At 43.8% G+C, this 16,514-nt stretch overlaps 1 protein-coding gene across 5 annotated transcripts in view; it reads left to right on the top strand.

Annotated features, from left to right (window-relative positions):
- The window catches only part of ADAM23 (ADAM metallopeptidase domain 23), a 190,404-nt gene continuing 174,949 nt past the window's right edge, over nucleotides 1,060-16,514 (top strand). For 2 of the 5 annotated variants that reach the window (XM_018060433.1, XM_018060415.1), the window contains exons 1-2: nucleotides 1,061-1,601; nucleotides 2,700-2,917. In XM_018060433.1, the coding sequence (XP_017915922.1) occupies nucleotides 1,388-1,601; nucleotides 2,700-2,917 (432 nt within the window). In that variant the 5' untranslated portion in view covers nucleotides 1,061-1,387. Of the gene's footprint in view, nucleotides 1,602-2,699; nucleotides 2,918-16,514 lie in introns of all 5 variants that reach the window. The other 3 variants (XM_018060409.1, XM_013971302.2, XM_018060423.1) reach the window with 2 other exon arrangements.

Below are 16,514 nucleotides of genomic sequence, written 5' to 3'. Positions count from 1 at the left end.
ATTACTCAGACTGTCATCTGGAGAGGGAATAAATGAGTGCTTGTATTATGGGAGCTGGGGGCTGAAATCTGCCACAGGCCCTAACCGGAAACCATCGGATTTAGTCGCTGCTAATCCATTCCATTCAGGCATTTATTTTTTCCTCCGTATTTTTTACAGCGGTGAGAGAGAAATCTCTTTTTCTCTACAGAAGTCATTTCAGATCTCAAAATCTGAAATGCGTCCTCTCCGATGCATGCCCACCCACAGGGTTGACAAATGCTAGATTTCCCAAGATAGCTGCCACACGGTCGGTTTCTAATCTCCTTATTTATTCCCCGCCAGAATTTCTAAATCCTTCCCTAGTACATCCAGCCATCCTTTCTGAACCTTTGAGTTCCATCTGCTTTCCACAAAGCCCCTGGGCACTAGTCGGGCGACAGCGGCCAGGGCGGAGGGCCCAGTTGGGGGATCCCTGCACCCAAGGTCTAACTCTGCAAGGCCTCTGGGCGTTCTCGGGACAGCCAGCCCGCTACGCGCCAGCGTGCTTCCCAGTGTTAGTTCCCCCGGCGCTGCCGGGGAGCTGAATGAGGAGCAGCGCTATTTTTACCTTCCCGGCTGCAATCCCTTACATATATTTGCAGCAAGGAAATAAATAAAGGATTGAGAAGGAAAGGCTTGGCCTAAGTTTTACACTAGAAGGAGGAGGTTGGACTAGGAGCGGGTATGTAAGGTCTGGGCGGTGGAAAAGGCAGGTCGATTTCTCTGGGTGGTTGTTTCCTCCATATCCTTTTGCCTTGGAAATCCTCACACTCTTTTTTTCCCTTCTGGCTAATCCCTGACTGCCAGCGTCCTCTCTCCCTCGCCCCCACCTCTGGAGGTGCCACCATCACCTTTGATGTTGCATCACTCTGCTGCCGCTCCCCCCCCCCCCCATCTCTTCTTCTTTTTCTTCCAAAATAAAGCATGCGCAGTGCGTCCCGTGCCAGGGAACAGCATCAGCATCAGCATCAGCATCAGCATCGGCATCGGGACGCGGAGCCGCGCTCGGGCGCGCTCTCGAGGGCGAGGAGCACGCCCGCGCCACTCGCGTCCGCGCGCAGCCTCAGCATCCTCAGCCCCCGCAGTCGCTGGAGCTGCCGCGCCCGCCGCAGGGAGGGCGGAGCATCTGGGGAGGCTCCAAGTTGGCGGAGCGACTGGGAACCCCAGGACTCTTCAGCTGCCGCCCGGGGAGGGGCTGAGAGGCGAGCAAGGGAGGGGGCGCCGCCCAGCCCCTAGCCTGGACCCCCTGTCCGCGGCCGCACCATGCGCGACGAGCCGGCGTGACCGGCTCCACCCGCAGCCTCCCCTGCAGCCTAGACCCGCGCTCTTGCTGGCCACACCAAGCGGCGCCCGGGAGCTATGAGCCATGAAGCCACCCGGCAACAGCTCCCGGCGGCCACCCCTGGCGGGCTGCAGCCTTGCCCGAGCCTCCAGCGGCCCCAGTGGCGGCTCCGCCGCCCCGGCGCCCATCCGCGCCCTGGCCCGCGCGCCTCCCTGCCGCCTCCTCCTCGTCCTTTTCCTGCTGCCTCCACTCGCCGCCTCGTCCCGGCCCCGCGCCTGGGGGGCTGCTGCACCCAGCGGTGGGTATGGCCCCGGTGCCCTTTGCATTGCCTTGCCCAACGGGCCCTGCAGAAGAAAGCGAAGGGCGCGCGGGACCGTGCGCTCCGGACACGTCCAGGGCTCGGCCTTTCCAAGCCTCCCTGCCTGTCCACCTCTCTCATTCTCAAACCCGCGTTCACTCCAGTTCACTTTTTGAAGTCCATTTTTTGTTGCAGTCACTAAATTACTGCCGGAAGGTATTTAGTGGATGCGGGGTCTCTAATTGATTTCTGTGCAACTTGGGGAGACCGGTGGACGGGAGATGCAGCGAGGGAGCAAGTTTTTTTTCTCGGGTGGTGGAGCCTGAACGCGAATGCGGGAAGATGTGATGAGAACAGTGCTAATGTATCTTTTTAGATTGCCTAGTGGGTTTATTCACTGCTGTTGGAATTATAGGTGGGGGAGGGAAACCGGGGCTCTAAACCTTTGGCTTGTGATTTCTCAAAATGCTTATTATTATCATGAACAATTAAGATAATGTAATGTTCACTACATTGATGACGGAAAACCAGTGAGAGCAGAAACCTGGCCAAAGCAGGAAAATGAAATTGGAAAGCGGCCAGCCTCTGCATCCCTTTCTGGCAAAGGGTTTTTTCTCATCTCAAAGTTAAAAGAAAAAGGAATTGTCCATTTTGTTTAATGAATCAATCAACATTCAGTGTTCAAGAATTCAACACTCAAGTTATCTTAGGAGTATTCTTAGCTCTCAGGTGGGATACTGCTAGTAGGAGTCCCATTGAGCTTCTGCAGAAGCCGAAAGGGTGGAGATGAGGGTCAAGAACCACTGAGCATGTTTGTTTAATGACCCTACCTTCAAGTCCATTCTCGCCCACCCACATATTTAGACATATAGATTTAAAACTATAAACAGTACATTGTTGTATATGCCTTATTGGCTATTAACCTATCCAGACCATTTCATTGTGGCAATTACTTGCTTTCCTGTGTCTCTACTCCTTACATGCTTTTAAGTGGAAAACTTTGGTTTTGCAATTAATGGAAAAAATGCATTGTAGTACTTATGTATTGATAGGGTACTTGTGTGTTTGTCTATGTTTGTGTCCTCTCCCCCACCCCAGCTCCGTATTGGAATGAAACTGCAGAAAAAAAATTGGGAGTCCTGGCAGATGAGAACAACACATTGCAACAGAATAGCAGCAGTAATAGCAGCTCCAGCCATGCAATGCAGAAAGAAATCACCCTGCCTTCAAGACTCATATATTACATCAACCAAGACTCGGAGAGCCCTTACCATGTTCTTGACACAAAGGCAAGACACCAGCAAAAACATAACAAGGTAGGCAGGGACTGGGTATGCAAAAGTGGCTGCTGTGAAGAGCTGTCCTTTGATTTGATTTTCTGCCAGAATCTGATTTTACAAATTTTACTGCAGCATTTTATTAGGAAACCAATTAATGATAGGGGAGAAGCTGAAGGGATTTCACCTGGAATCTACTTGGATAGGGTTGCTGTTTCTCTTTCCTTTCTGACTCTAAACTGAAATTGGAATTTTCTTAAGGCCTTATAAGTTTAACAGCTGAAATGTGGTCCATTTTTCTTGTAGGTGCATTGAACACTGAACAGTAATTAAACCAATATGTTGATAGTCCTGACTTTTATCTGTGAGGCTTTATGTAAGGGTGCAGTATTCTACCTCCCATGATGAAAACTGCTTTCAGTCTGCACCCAGAAAATTGCTATAAGAAGCTGTTGGGCCGTAGATTTCGCATCTACACTTTCACTTAGAAATCGAGTCATTAAGTTTAAACAACCTCTTTCTTTAGTTAGTCAATACTTTTTTTTGGGTTATATTTTCAGTAGGTAAATAATATGACATATTGAAGGATTATGGTGAATATAAACAAACAATTTATATAACTCAGAGATCAGTTCTTTCAAGACTTTATCTGTCTTGTTCATTGTGAGCAGTTGCTTTACTTTGGTTCAGAAAGTGTCACTGATTTTTTTAAAAAAGCATTCAGTGGAAGATGAAGGTGCATAATATTCAAAGAGTTTAAGGAATCTTTTTTTTTCCTGCTTACTAGTCATTATTTGAGTTAATAATATTTTGGACCCCAAGCAGATTTCTATAATGGATTATCAGTGCCTTTTTCTTTATTAGCAACAGAAAATAGAGTTTCTGTGTTAAATATTTTACTTTGAACTTGTCAGGGAGGAAGAATACTTTCTTCTAGCTTTCTAGGTTCTTCTCGCTGGTCCAAATATTAAATTGACATGAGTTTGATTAACAAGAGAAAATGAAATTTACTTTCATATGTATACATGTGCGGGTCTGAGACCCCTGCATATCTGAGAGGGTAAGAGACGGAAAGATAAAATAAGGCATATATACCATCTTAAGCTAAGGAATGGCATAGGGCCCTGGGGCTTCCAGGGACAGGAGGGTCATTCATAAGATGATAAAAAGAGTGGATGGTTGGTAATTAGATGTTTGCTGGCCATATAGATGGGGCCACTTAGCTAAAATTTATCTCTGGTAATAAATCTTTTCTGGGAAAAATCCTCAATTTAAATTCTTCTGAGTTGTTAAGGGAGGAGCAGTGGCTTCTCTTGAACTTGCAGGGTCTTGATTGCACCTTTAGCTCAAAATAATCCTGATGCAAAAGTGACACATTGTGGGGGAAGTGGTTCTGAACACCTACAGATTATACTTGTTCAGTTGAGAAGAGCAGTCATTTTCTAAACATCTGGAACTTGAGGAAAGTAGATGGTTTGCATCATTACTTTCCTTAGTTTTCTAAAATTTAGGTAACAGTATTTATTCCCATTTTCCAAATGGGGAGTTAGACATTTAAGGCCATCAGATGACTTTCCGTGACTGTAAAACCACCAACATAAAATTCAAGGGGCCTGAATATTTAATATTTACAGGTCAGGTTTCTGAGAAAATACATCCTTCATATAAGATGTTATTGGAGAAGTTAACTTTGCTTCACGTTGTTGTGAAGTGGCTGCTCCCCACCTTAGCTGAGGTGCAGGGGTCTCTATACTCACAGCCCTTTTCCCAGCTGCTTGTATGTAACTTGATGGCTTGACTCCTGGATCTTGTCTACCCATTTGTCTTGTTGGTAGGAGGAGTGGGTGAGTCTTCAAGGAAGAAAAAGTTCCTCTTGATAAAGACACTGAGGCCAATTTTATGGTTTTCCTACTAATTAATAAGATCTTCTATAGTTTGGTGACAAGTTCTCAAACTCACCAGTGCCTTTTGCATAGGGTGCTGGAGGAAGAAAAAAAAATTGCCAGAAAGTCTATTTTAAAGAAGTTCTCTTGAGTTGAGATGAAGGAAACTGTAGGGGAACTTTTTTTTTTTTTTTTTAACAACTCAGGTATTATTGGCTATGGCTGACTCCTGTCTTTGTTTGGTGGGACTTGGTTTGACTACAATATATCAGAAGTTTTATGATAATGAGGTTGTTAAAACTTTACCCACCGCTCATATAGAGGAATGGGTTTCCCAGATGGTGATAGTGGTAAAGAACCCACCTGCCAATGCAGGAGACAAAGAGATGTAAGTTCGATCCCTGGGTTGGGAAGATCCCCTGGAGGAGGGCATGGCAACCTGCTCCAGTATTCTTGCCTGGAGAATCCCATGGACAGAGAAACCTAGCAGGCTCCGTAGGGTACATAGGGTCACAAAGAGTTGGACATGACTGAAGCAGCTTAGCATGCATGCACTCATGTACACATGCAGAGGAGTTGATTTCTCACTGTGGAGCACATACTTGCTTTTGGAAGGATGTTACCTCTATTTCCACCGCTCTTGGTGGTTGAGTTTCTCCTATCTTCAAAACAGATGTTTATGCAAAAATTACATTTGAAAACATTTTCTACTTATTAGTTTGACTCAACAAGTATTTGTAGCACTGTTCTCATGTGCAAAGTAGTATGCTAAAGATTCAGAGATAACAGATAAGGAGAACAAGGATGAACAAGACATGGTCTGTCTTCTAGGAGATGCAAAAATGAGGTCAGCAAGATTCCAAGCAGTGCTCTTGGACAGGTGTAAGCAGTGTTCTTCCTGTATGGTGGTTTCGCTGAAATTTCCCTTTGTGTCCTGTGATTTCCCCTGTGCTTCTGTTTTGAAGCTTCTCTCAAACTCATTGACAAACAGTGTTCCATATGTTTTCTGCTAGATCTTTGGCTGACTTACCTAACATAGTGATGGGAAATGCATGTCAATCCAGCAGCTTTCAAATGCTTCAGTAAGAGAGAAAGTATACAATTTCTTTATTTTTGCTTTTATAAGAAGTTTTGATTTTAATATCTGTGTATTTTGCACCTTTTTTTCTCCCCTGATTTCATTGCACTCAAGCACATTTTAATGAATGTCTTAGAAATGCTGAATCACTGTGCCATTCTCCTGGGTCCCTAGATTGGGGGATAGAGGTGGAGAGGGAGATTTCCAGATATAGATTGCAAGGCAGAGCTCTGTATTTACTTCCTAAATATTCAGAGTTGACCAGGCGCTACTACTTTACAGCTGTGAAAGTTACAATGTTTGTTAACTCTTTCAAAATCAGTAAGTTTAAAAGCAGACTGTGCAAAGCACTGCTGTTAACGCTAGTGGTTTTGAAAATCTTGAAGTTTTCTCTGTCAAAGATGGTTTAGGAATCCTTTTATCTCTAGATAGGGTTTTGTGTAACTCACCGTCCAAACTGTTACATTTTTTGAGAGTGAAAATACGTGCGCCTGGTAATTATGCCAGGATAATTGGCATAAACCTAGATGGTTCAGGGCCGACTGGAAACTTGGTTACTTCAGACCTAAGTAGTAATATTCCTTGATTTTTGGAACTTACCCAAATTCAAGTGTTTTTAGAGATAGCATTATTTTCTGATGATTTATTGTAATTTTTTTCTTACTAACTAGGAAGTTAGTTTACCACCATGTGGAAGTAGTAGGGTCTGAATTGGAAACATAGTTTTGCTGTGTTATCAAGACTTTTCTTTACTTTTAGAGGCTTTTATAAGCATAAATGGAATTTATGATTACTAAACACAAGCATTTTATCAACCATTCATTCAGTTTATTGATAAAATATACATTTGAAAAGGAAAATAATCCATTTAGGTAAATAAATAAATTAATTAATAGATAATCCTATGAGATCTGTTTCTGAGAAAGTTAATGAATCTGTGGAGGAATAAAAAGAATTTTTCTTCTACTTTTCAAGATTCTTGGCTAAGACACACCCTGTGACAGGTTAATAGGAGAAAAATAGAAGTTTAACACCATAACACTATAATATCAATAGTTAATAGTTGTGTTTAATAATGTGTATGTCTTCTGTGTGCATGGGAGAGATGGAATAAAACTGAGTAACTTTGAAATGGCCCAGCCTTCAGCTTAAATAACTGTCCTGCTGAAGATCAGCTGTTGGGGACTGGGGAGCCACTGATGGGAGGCTGTCAGGAAAAGCACAGTAAACGAGGATAAGATTGTATGCAGATTTAAATTGTTGCCTTTTACGCTGATTAAGTGTTTCTGGCGTCTTTGAGCATCTTCCTCTTTCTGGTATGGAGAGGGAAACACCTTATAAATAGAGATTTCTTATACATATAAATGTCTCTTACAAAAGAGTAACTTCTGCTTGGTTTACAGAGCTTCTCCTGTGTCTGGTGTTTCTTAAAAATAACCAGCCTAAAATAATGTTTATGCCAAAGAGGCATATTTTGGGATAGTATATTCTGCTCCCCTTCAAGTCTTTTCCTGAAACTTGCCTTTAGTCAAAATACTTGCCTTGAATCCTACTTTTTTAGGATTCTTTTCTCTTGCAGTTGGGAAGGGATGGAACGGGTACATTATGGACAGCACAGGTTCTGGGGGAAGATGAAAGTCATCTCCGTGGCTCAGTTTTTTGTTACCTTCCCTACAGTGTTGAAAGTGTTAGTTGCTCAGCCATGTCTGACTCCTTGCAACTGTATGGACTGTTGCTCACTGGGCTCTTCTGTCCTTGGGATCTTCAGGCAAGAATATTGGAGTGGGATGCCATGCTCTTCTCCAGGGGAATCTTCCTAGCCCAGGGATCGAACCTGGGTCTCCCACATTGCAGGCAAATTCTTTACTGTCAGAGCCACCAAGTCAGGAATATCCTCCGGAGGAGGGCATGACACCCCACCCCAGTATTCTTTCCTGGAGAATCCCAGGGGAAGAGGAGCCTGGTGGGCTACAGTCCATAAGGTGGCAAAGAGTCGGACACTACTAAAGTGAATTAGCACGCACACACGCAATGACCCTCATTATTGTGTTGAGGGGTTGGAGCTGGTGTATTGAATTAAGAACATACAGATTATGACCTGTTCAGTGAGGGGGCTCAAGCCACCCACATGGTTTGGCTAGTAATTCCCTCAGCATCCAGGCTCCCACTTCAGGGAAGTGTAATCAATTAAGTCATTTGGATTGAAAGCACAGTTTCAGTATACTGTGCAAAGGAAGTAGAGTCACAAGATTATTACTTACAGATCCTAGAAAGGGTTGTGGGGCAGTGAATGAGAAGGAGGTGGGGAAGGAAAGTCCATTGTCCCAGGTCATCAGTGAACAAAAGATAGAGAGGGTAGCAAGCACCTATCACTTATAAGGTGGTTGAGTCAGAGGTCACTAACTGTTCCCAGGCTTACCTCTAAGTGATTATTATTATTATTATTTTAATATTTTTTTATTTGGCTGCACCAAGTCTTAGCTGAGGCATGCGGGATCTAGTTCCTTGACCAGGAATTGAACTCAGGCCCCCTGTGCTTTGAAAGTGCTGAGTCTTAGTCACTAAGTGATTATTTTGAAGGCATCTGTGGAAAGCAAAGAGGGACTTTTGGTGGGAATCCCAAAGTCAAATTTTTATCTAAATGTCCAGACCCTGGGTGTGAGCAGGATTTTCGTTCTGTAAAATACCCCAGCAATAACCCAGAAAAACAAAAGTTGTTTTTTGTCACACCTATTCCCACCACCCCAGGGTGACTAGAAAGGTTTAAGTGGCTTTAGATCTCCATGGTCATTGTTACTGCCTGCTCTGCTTCAGGACAAGGCTGGTTCCACATTTCTTGACCATCCAGAAGCCAGCTGCTCGATTGCTCTGGGTGTGGGGCAGTGGAAACAAATACAGTGTCCTCAGAACTGATAGTGTGACCACTACTAGGTTATTTGGTAAAACCGACTTTGGTATTGGCCTCAGTGGCCTTCCCAGATTTTCTAGGTCTTCCTAAGCAGTCATTACAAAATTGTAATACACAGAATTCAGGCCTGTAATGGTTTTCCTTATAATGCCTGGCATATAATAGGCTGTCAGTAAATATCTGTTTAATGAACTGATGGTTGAACACTCCTCTGTTAGAAAGAGCGCAGTGCTTTCTGTGAAATTTCATGTTATAATTAAATTGACATTCAAAAGAGCCTGAAGTTACTGTTAAGTATTTTTGGCACGGTGACAGAGCAGCCAGAGACAGAATTTTGGTCTCGAGTTATTAGCACTGCATAAATTGCACTTATATTACCTAAAATTGTGAGAATATTTGTATTAACAGTTCTTAGATTATTCCTATCCCTGTCACTTACCGTTAATGTGGATAATCACGAGCTGACTGTGTGGGAGATTTTGTCATTGCAGCTGGTTAATTCTCAATGGTGGAGCCCAAGGTGTCCACTCATATAGTTTCTAGTCAATCAGATTTACATCTGTGAGGTGTTCAGTTCCATTTGGTTAATGCCTGTTTTGAATGAGGCCCTGTGCTAGACTCTGGGAAAAGCGAGAAAGAGAACTACTCAGTCCCTCCCTTTGCTCTGACTTGCTGGACATCAGCAACAAGGCAGCTGGCGGTGTGTGTGTGGCTCCTCTCAGAGTATTGCTGATTGTAGGAAGAAAGGGCTGCAGGGACTCAGGAAAGTCAGAGGAAACCTCAGCCAGGAAGAAATGATGGAGCTGGTCCTAGAGACCAACTAGGAGACAAGTTTTCGGGAGATGGAGAGAATGGAGAGGTGCAGAGGGGCCCACAGTCAGCAGCTTTGGCCTTGGGGAGAGAATTGAGGTGAGTGTGAGAAGGGGAAATCCAACTGCGGGAAATTTAAAAGAAACAGGTGTTATCATTGCATTTGTGTTGCTGTTTAGTTGCTAAGGTGTGTCCAATTTTTGGTGCAACCCCAAGGACTGTAGTCCCCCAGGTTTCTCTGTCCGTGGGATTTCTCAGACAAGAATACTGAGTGGGTTGCCATTTCCTTCTCCAGAGGATCTTCCCAACCTAGGGAGCAAACTCTCGTCTCCTGCATTGGCAGGCAGATTCTGAACCACAAGGGAAGCTCATTACATTCAAAGTCAACTTAAAAAAGACTCACTTAATTCCTCCAGAAATCTGGTAATGTACATGTTTATAGAGGCAGCAGTTGAGAATTATTATTAGTAGTACAAACAGCTAGTGCATGGCTGACAGAGTCAGGATTCAAACCCAGGTCTTACCCTTTCCAGAGGCCAGGCTGCAGAGAGACTTGGGTGTGTTGGGCATGGCAAGTGGCCAAGGGGAAAGGCTATGAAGACTGTGAAGAGATCAAGCATTTTAATTTATTTTGTGTCAAATGGTTCAGTTCTGACAAGTCCAGAGGTGAGAGTGTGACTGGTTGAACGTTGAAGGCCAGTTCTTGGCTCCTTAGGGAACTTGCCTTCCAGTGGGAGGAGACAGACTGTAAACACAGTAGCAACAACAGCGCAAAGATTTCAGGTATTGACAAGTGATTGAAGAAGATGAAATGGCACATGTGGTAGAGAATCGTGGGTGGGATGGTTGCTCTTGGCGAACTGGAAGATTGGGCCTATGGTCTTGGGTGGGAGTAACTTACCTACTGTGGCTTCTCTTTAGATGGGGTGGGTGAGTGCTGTTTCAGTGCCCCCCAACCCCATCCTTGCTGCCAAATACCTACCTGTCCTTCTGTTACTTGCCGGGCCCTTGGAGGAGTTTGAGTTTGGACCCTAGTCTTTGATTCTTCTCTCCCACAAAGTCTGAACCATTTTTGATCATTTCACCTTGGTTTGATTTGATGGCCACAGTGCTTTCCATGGTAGGATTTCCCAGGTGGCACTCGTGGTAAAGAACCCACCTCCCAATGCAGGAGATGCAAGAGATGCAGGGGTTGATCCATGGGTTGGGAAGATCCCTTGGAGGAGGGCATAGTAACCCACTCCATGGGGTGGAGAATCCCATGCAGAGAGGAGTCTGTGGGCTGTGGTCCTTAGGGTTGCACATGACTGAGTTGGACATGACTGAAGTGACTTAGCACACATGCTTTCCACGGTAAGTCATGCCCTTCAAAGTCTTGCTTCATCCTGTGTCCCTACATTATATTTTCCACTCTTTCTGTTCCTGGGTTGGCTCCTTCCTGATAACTATACAACTACTGTGTCATTCTGTCTTCACTTACTCTCAGGTTTTGTTAACAGATTATAGGCCACTGTTGTCTGTTTTCTTATTGTCAGTGTTCAGTCTCTCAGTAATGCCCGACTCTTTGCGACCCCATGGACTGCAGCTCGCCAGGCTTCCCTGTCCTTCACCATTTCCCGGAGCTTGCTCAAACTCATGTCCATTGAGTCACTGATGCCATCCAACCATCTCATCCTCTGTCGTCCTCTTCTCCTCCTGCCTTCTATTTTTCCCAGCATCAGGGTCTTTTCTAATGAGTCTGTTCTTTGCATCAACTGGCCAAAGTACTGGAGCTTCATCTTCAGCATCAGTCCTTTCAATGAATTATCAGAGTTGATTTCCTTTAGGATTAACTGGTGTGATCTCCTTGCAGTCCAAGGGACTCTCCAGAGTCTTCTCCAACAACACAGTTCAAAAGCATCAAATCTTCGACGCTCAGCCTTCTTTATGGTCCAACTCTCACATCCATACATGACTATTGGAAAAACCATAGATTTGATTAGGCAGATCTTTGTCAGCCAAGTAACTGTCCTCTCCAAAGCCAGTCATAAAATAACAAGGAGCATTTATTTGCTCATTGGCTTTGCCCAGGGACTTCCCTGGTGGCTCAGATGGTAAAGCGTCTGCCTACAATACTGGAGACCTGGGTTCAGTCCCTGGGTCTGGAAGATCTCCTGGAGAAGGAAATGGGAACCCACTCCAGTATTCTTGCCTGGAAAATCCCATGGATGGAGGAGCCTGGTAGGCTACAGTCCATGGGGTTGCAAAGAGTCGGACACGACTGAGCGACTTCACCTTCACTTTTGCCCGGCGTTGGTGGCATCACCCAGGCTGAGGGTAAAGTCACATAGGGCCAGAGCTGTCCTGGCTGCCTTGCTCATGTTTCTCAGTGGTACCACTGTTTTCTCAGCCACCTGAGAGTGAACCTTGGGAGTCATCGTTGACTCTCTTCTCTCCTTCATCTTCTGTCTATAAGTAGTCACATATTAAGTCTTGACGTTTCTCCCCAAATCCATCCTTGCCTCCTCTTCTGTATTGTGTTCTTGTCATCGCCTCTTGTCTCTCTTTTTTTCTCTGTCAATCCATCAGCCCCAGTGCTGACAGATTAATCTTCCTGGAACACTTAGTGCATCACGTGACTCCTTTTATCCACATGCAGCAAGCATGATTTCAGCTGATGAATTTTCCTTGTGGGATGAAGAAGAGAAAGTGAAGTGCTCTGGAAGAGAGCTGTTGCCCCTGCACCACCCTCCCCCTTCTGAATCCTACACATTTGCTGGTCTTTTCTCCTTTCAGCATTTCTCCAGGCCTCTTTTAACCCAAAAGTCAGTCCATGGCAGGAGTTAATTTTGTCCAGATGATTCCATTCATATCCATGCAAACTCTGGGTCTTATTATGGAAAACCCTTGTGTGTGTATGTGTGTTGGTTGCACAGCTGTGTCCAGCTCTTTGCCACACCATGGACTGTATCCCACCAGGCTCCCCTGTCCATGGAGTTCTGCAGGCAAGAATACAGGAGTGGGTAGTGATTCCCTTTTCCAGGGGATCTTCCCGACCCAAGGATTGAACCCAGGTCTTATGCGTTGCAGACAGATTCTTTACGGTCTGAGCCAGAGAAGCCCCAAGGGAGCTAGTTATGGAAAACCCTTGTGATCAGTGGCAATAACTCAAACTGTCAGTAATGTGTTCTTGACCTATATTTTTAGGTTCAAATACCTAAATTTGCAGGTTAAATTCCTGCTTCAGAAGGTTCTTCCTCTCCGTCTTTAAGATCTGAGTAATTAATTGCTCCTAGAGAATATGTTTTCAGAATGAGAATATTTTATTCCTTTCAAAAATGTATGTAATCATAAGGCTTTATTCAAAGTATTCAGTTCACAAATGACGTGGGTATCTGTAGTTTTATGGAAACCTCATTCATTCACAATACACAGAGCCTCTTAATTTTGCAATTTTACAAAGGAGCTTTTGTGTTTAGAATTTATATAAATTCAGTACAATTTAAATCAAATCCAGTGCTAGGAATTCTATTATGAAAGGGTGGATTCAGTTATCATATTTTAGTTAGAATAATGAGAAGTTAAAAACAATTACGTTCGTTCACAGCAAATCAAGATACGGTTTTTGTGTCTCAAGAGAAAATGAGAGGTGTGTCCTCCATCGCTGGTTACCAAGTACAGACAGAGCCAGACTGGGAATTATGTTCCAGATGATAAGGTTTTGTAATACAGGTGTCTTCTTTGGCTCAAGAGTAGACAGAGGTTACTTTCCTCATCTGGAGCATTGCAAATTAATGAATTCAAGATCTATGTTCAAATCTATTGTGATAAATGTTTGTCAACGAGAACTGCCTCAGTGCTAAATGTTCTCAAAGCTTTCTATTTAGACATAGAATGGATAGAAATATGTATCCAAGTATCTCTTCTACTGATAGACATGAATTACAGAGAGTTAAGTTAAACAAACCAATGAACAGAGAAATACAAGTGGGACCCCATAACCAGTGATCATATTGCTCTTTAGCTTTGATTTGTTATTATATAGCTGGGGACATTCATCTCTTTTTTATTTGCATGGCAGTGTCCACATGAGGGAGTCATTCTGGCATGTTTTAAACCTTTTGTGGATAGGAAGAACAAGATAATCACACACTCCTAGATCTTCTTCTGCCCTTAGTGGGGCTAAAGATTAAGTGTACGAGTCAAATCTAAGCATAACGAAAGACATATCATACAAAACAGTCCAGAGCCATGAAGACATTGATTTTTTGAGCATCTTCTTGAATTCCAGTATCTGTTCCAGTGCTGTTGCTGCTTCTTTTTTTTAACTGTGGATGTTCAGGAATTTGCTGTATCAAGTTGTAGTCTGGATCACTTAGCTGGGTGCTTTGTATTGTCTTTTGATTGTTAACAGGCCTGCTAATACCATAATACTATAATATCAATAGTTAATAGTTGCGTTGCAGATGGGCTCCAGTAATAATATAAACCAGTCAACATTTAGATCATTCTCCCCACCTGCCTGTGCCTCCTTGCTCTTCACTTTCTCAGCATTAAATCAACCTGCACTCATTCTGCAGTACACTGGTAGTAACACATATAATACTCATTTTGCAGTGAACCTGAACAGTTTTATTGGGCATTTTCATACCTATAATCTCTCATGGTCCTCAGAGCAATAACACAAGTTTTTTTTTTTTTTTTTTTTACTAGATGATTATTATTTCTGTGCTCTAGATGAGAAAACTGAATCCAAAGAGGCCAGATCAGTTACTCTAGGTCTTGAATTATTGGCATGACCAGAATGATCAGAACCTTGGTCTGCAGACTTTTAGGCCCTTGTTCTCTTCGCTTAGCACATCTGGAGTTTGGGTTTGACTGGGGAAGTTTACAACCTTTTTAGACACTTTTCATCTCAATAATAAGGGCCTATGAACCAGGGCTTCCCTGGTGGCTCAGATGGTAAAGAATCCACCTGCAATGCAGGAGATCTGGGTTTGATCCCTGGGTTGGGCAGATCCCCTGGAGGAGGGCATGGCAACTCACTCCAGTATTCTTGCCTGGAGAATCCCCATGGACAGAGGAGCCTGGCGGGCTATAGTACATAGGGTGGCAAAGAGTCGGACACGACTGAGCGACTAAGCACAGCACACACAGCACAGCACGTGAACCAATCACACACCAAGGGTTCACAACCACATACACCTCCCCTGGTCTTCCTCTGCAACCGGTTGGTTTTCTTAACATTTTTTTTTTCCCTAAATGAACTCCAGCTAAACAATCTTGTTGAAAATGCTGCCATTTTAATAGTATTTTCATTATCTTCTTACCTTTGCTTATTGATCTTCCTTAATTTCTTTATTCCTCTATTAGATTCTCCTTCTGCCTTCTTTACTGAACAAGGGAGTTCTTGTTGGGCATTTCCAAATCACGTGTTGGACATTTGACTGTTCTATGAGAGCCTTTTATTTTTTAGTATTTTAAAATATTTTTTAATGTAGTAGTGTGCATGCAGCCTGAAGAAATAGGTCTTCATAAAGAGCTGAACTTACTAAGAACTGGTTAATTTGCCTTCTTTTCCCCATTAATGCCCAATTTAAATGTTTTACCAGCATGTGATAACCAGTGTTTCTACACAAACATGATATTTCAGTCCTAAGCAGGGAAACTGGTATTTTAATGATCCGGTATAGGCATTTATTTGTGGGATAAATATGATTCACACTAGGCTGTTTAGTGGAGAAGGCAATGGCAACCCACTCCAGTACTCTTGCCTGGAAAATCCCATGGAGCAGTCCATGGGGTCGCGAAGAGTCGGACACGACTGAGTGACTTCACTTTCACTTTTCACTCTCATGCATTGGAGAAGGAAATGGCAACCCACTCCAGTATTCTTGCCTGGAGAATCCCAGGGACGGGGGAGCCTGGTGAGCTGCCGTTTATGGAGTCGCACAGAGACGGACACGACTGAAGTGACTTAGCAGTAGCAGTAGGCTGTTTAGAGTGTCAGATATTATTTGACTTATCTTAAACTCCTTTCCCACGTAGCAGGGGAAGAATGGTTGGGGAGTCAGAGGTCAGAGGGTCTCTCAGATCTGCTAATACCAGCTATTTAGACTTGGGTAAGTTACTTAGCCTTTCTAAGCTCTAGATTTTTTTTTGGGGGGGGGGGTCAATAACATGGACCTAATAATAGTACCCACCCCAGAGGCTATGCTTGGTCAAAATGGTATCACCCACGTAAAGTAGTTTGCACAGTGCCAGGCATGTAGGAAGTACTCAGTAAATGTTATCTGTTAATTACTGACTAGGGAATCCAAGCTGTGCTCTTTTATGGACAAACAGTTGTTTTATTAGAAAAGAAGGTGGGTTTAGAAGTAATTATGAGGACATTTGTGGGAAGGGTGATTCTCTGAGTCTTCCTGGTTTTATGGTTGCTGGTGAGCTCGACTGATCCACCTCAGATGAGACTAGAGTATTTATGCAAGAATAAATACTCACGGGGGGCTTCCCAGGCGGTGCAGTTAGTAAGGAATCCACCTGCCAATGCAGGGGACATAGGAGACTTGGGTTTGATCCCTGGGTTGGGAAGATTCCTTGGAGAAGGAAATGGTAACCCACTTCCTGTATTCTTGCCAGAGAAATCCCCTGGACAGAGGAGCCCAGTGGGCTGCAGTCCATGGGATCACAAAGGGTTAGACATGACTGAGCATGCATGTGCTATCACTAAGTACTCAAGGATGTGATATGATGCCTTGGAGGTTGCCACCCTCTAAACTGCAGTGTTTCTACGTGGTGTTTGTAGTCTGGCAGATAGAAGAGCTTTCCCTGAACCTTTGCAGTGATTAGTACACTCCAGGGTAGGCTTAGAATCAAGCATTTTGACACAGTTTTTAAGGTGAACTGTTTTCTGTGTCTAATTGTATGTTTGTGTGTGCATGCTCAGTTGCTCAGTCATGTCTGACTTTTTGCGATCCC

This window comes from Capra hircus, chromosome 2 (genome assembly GCF_001704415.2).
Source record: "Capra hircus breed San Clemente chromosome 2, ASM170441v1, whole genome shotgun sequence".
Classification (NCBI taxonomy): Eukaryota; Metazoa; Chordata; class Mammalia; order Artiodactyla; family Bovidae; genus Capra; species Capra hircus.
Note: the sequence above shows the minus strand (reverse complement) of the source record. Positions and strands in the feature narration are given on the sequence as shown.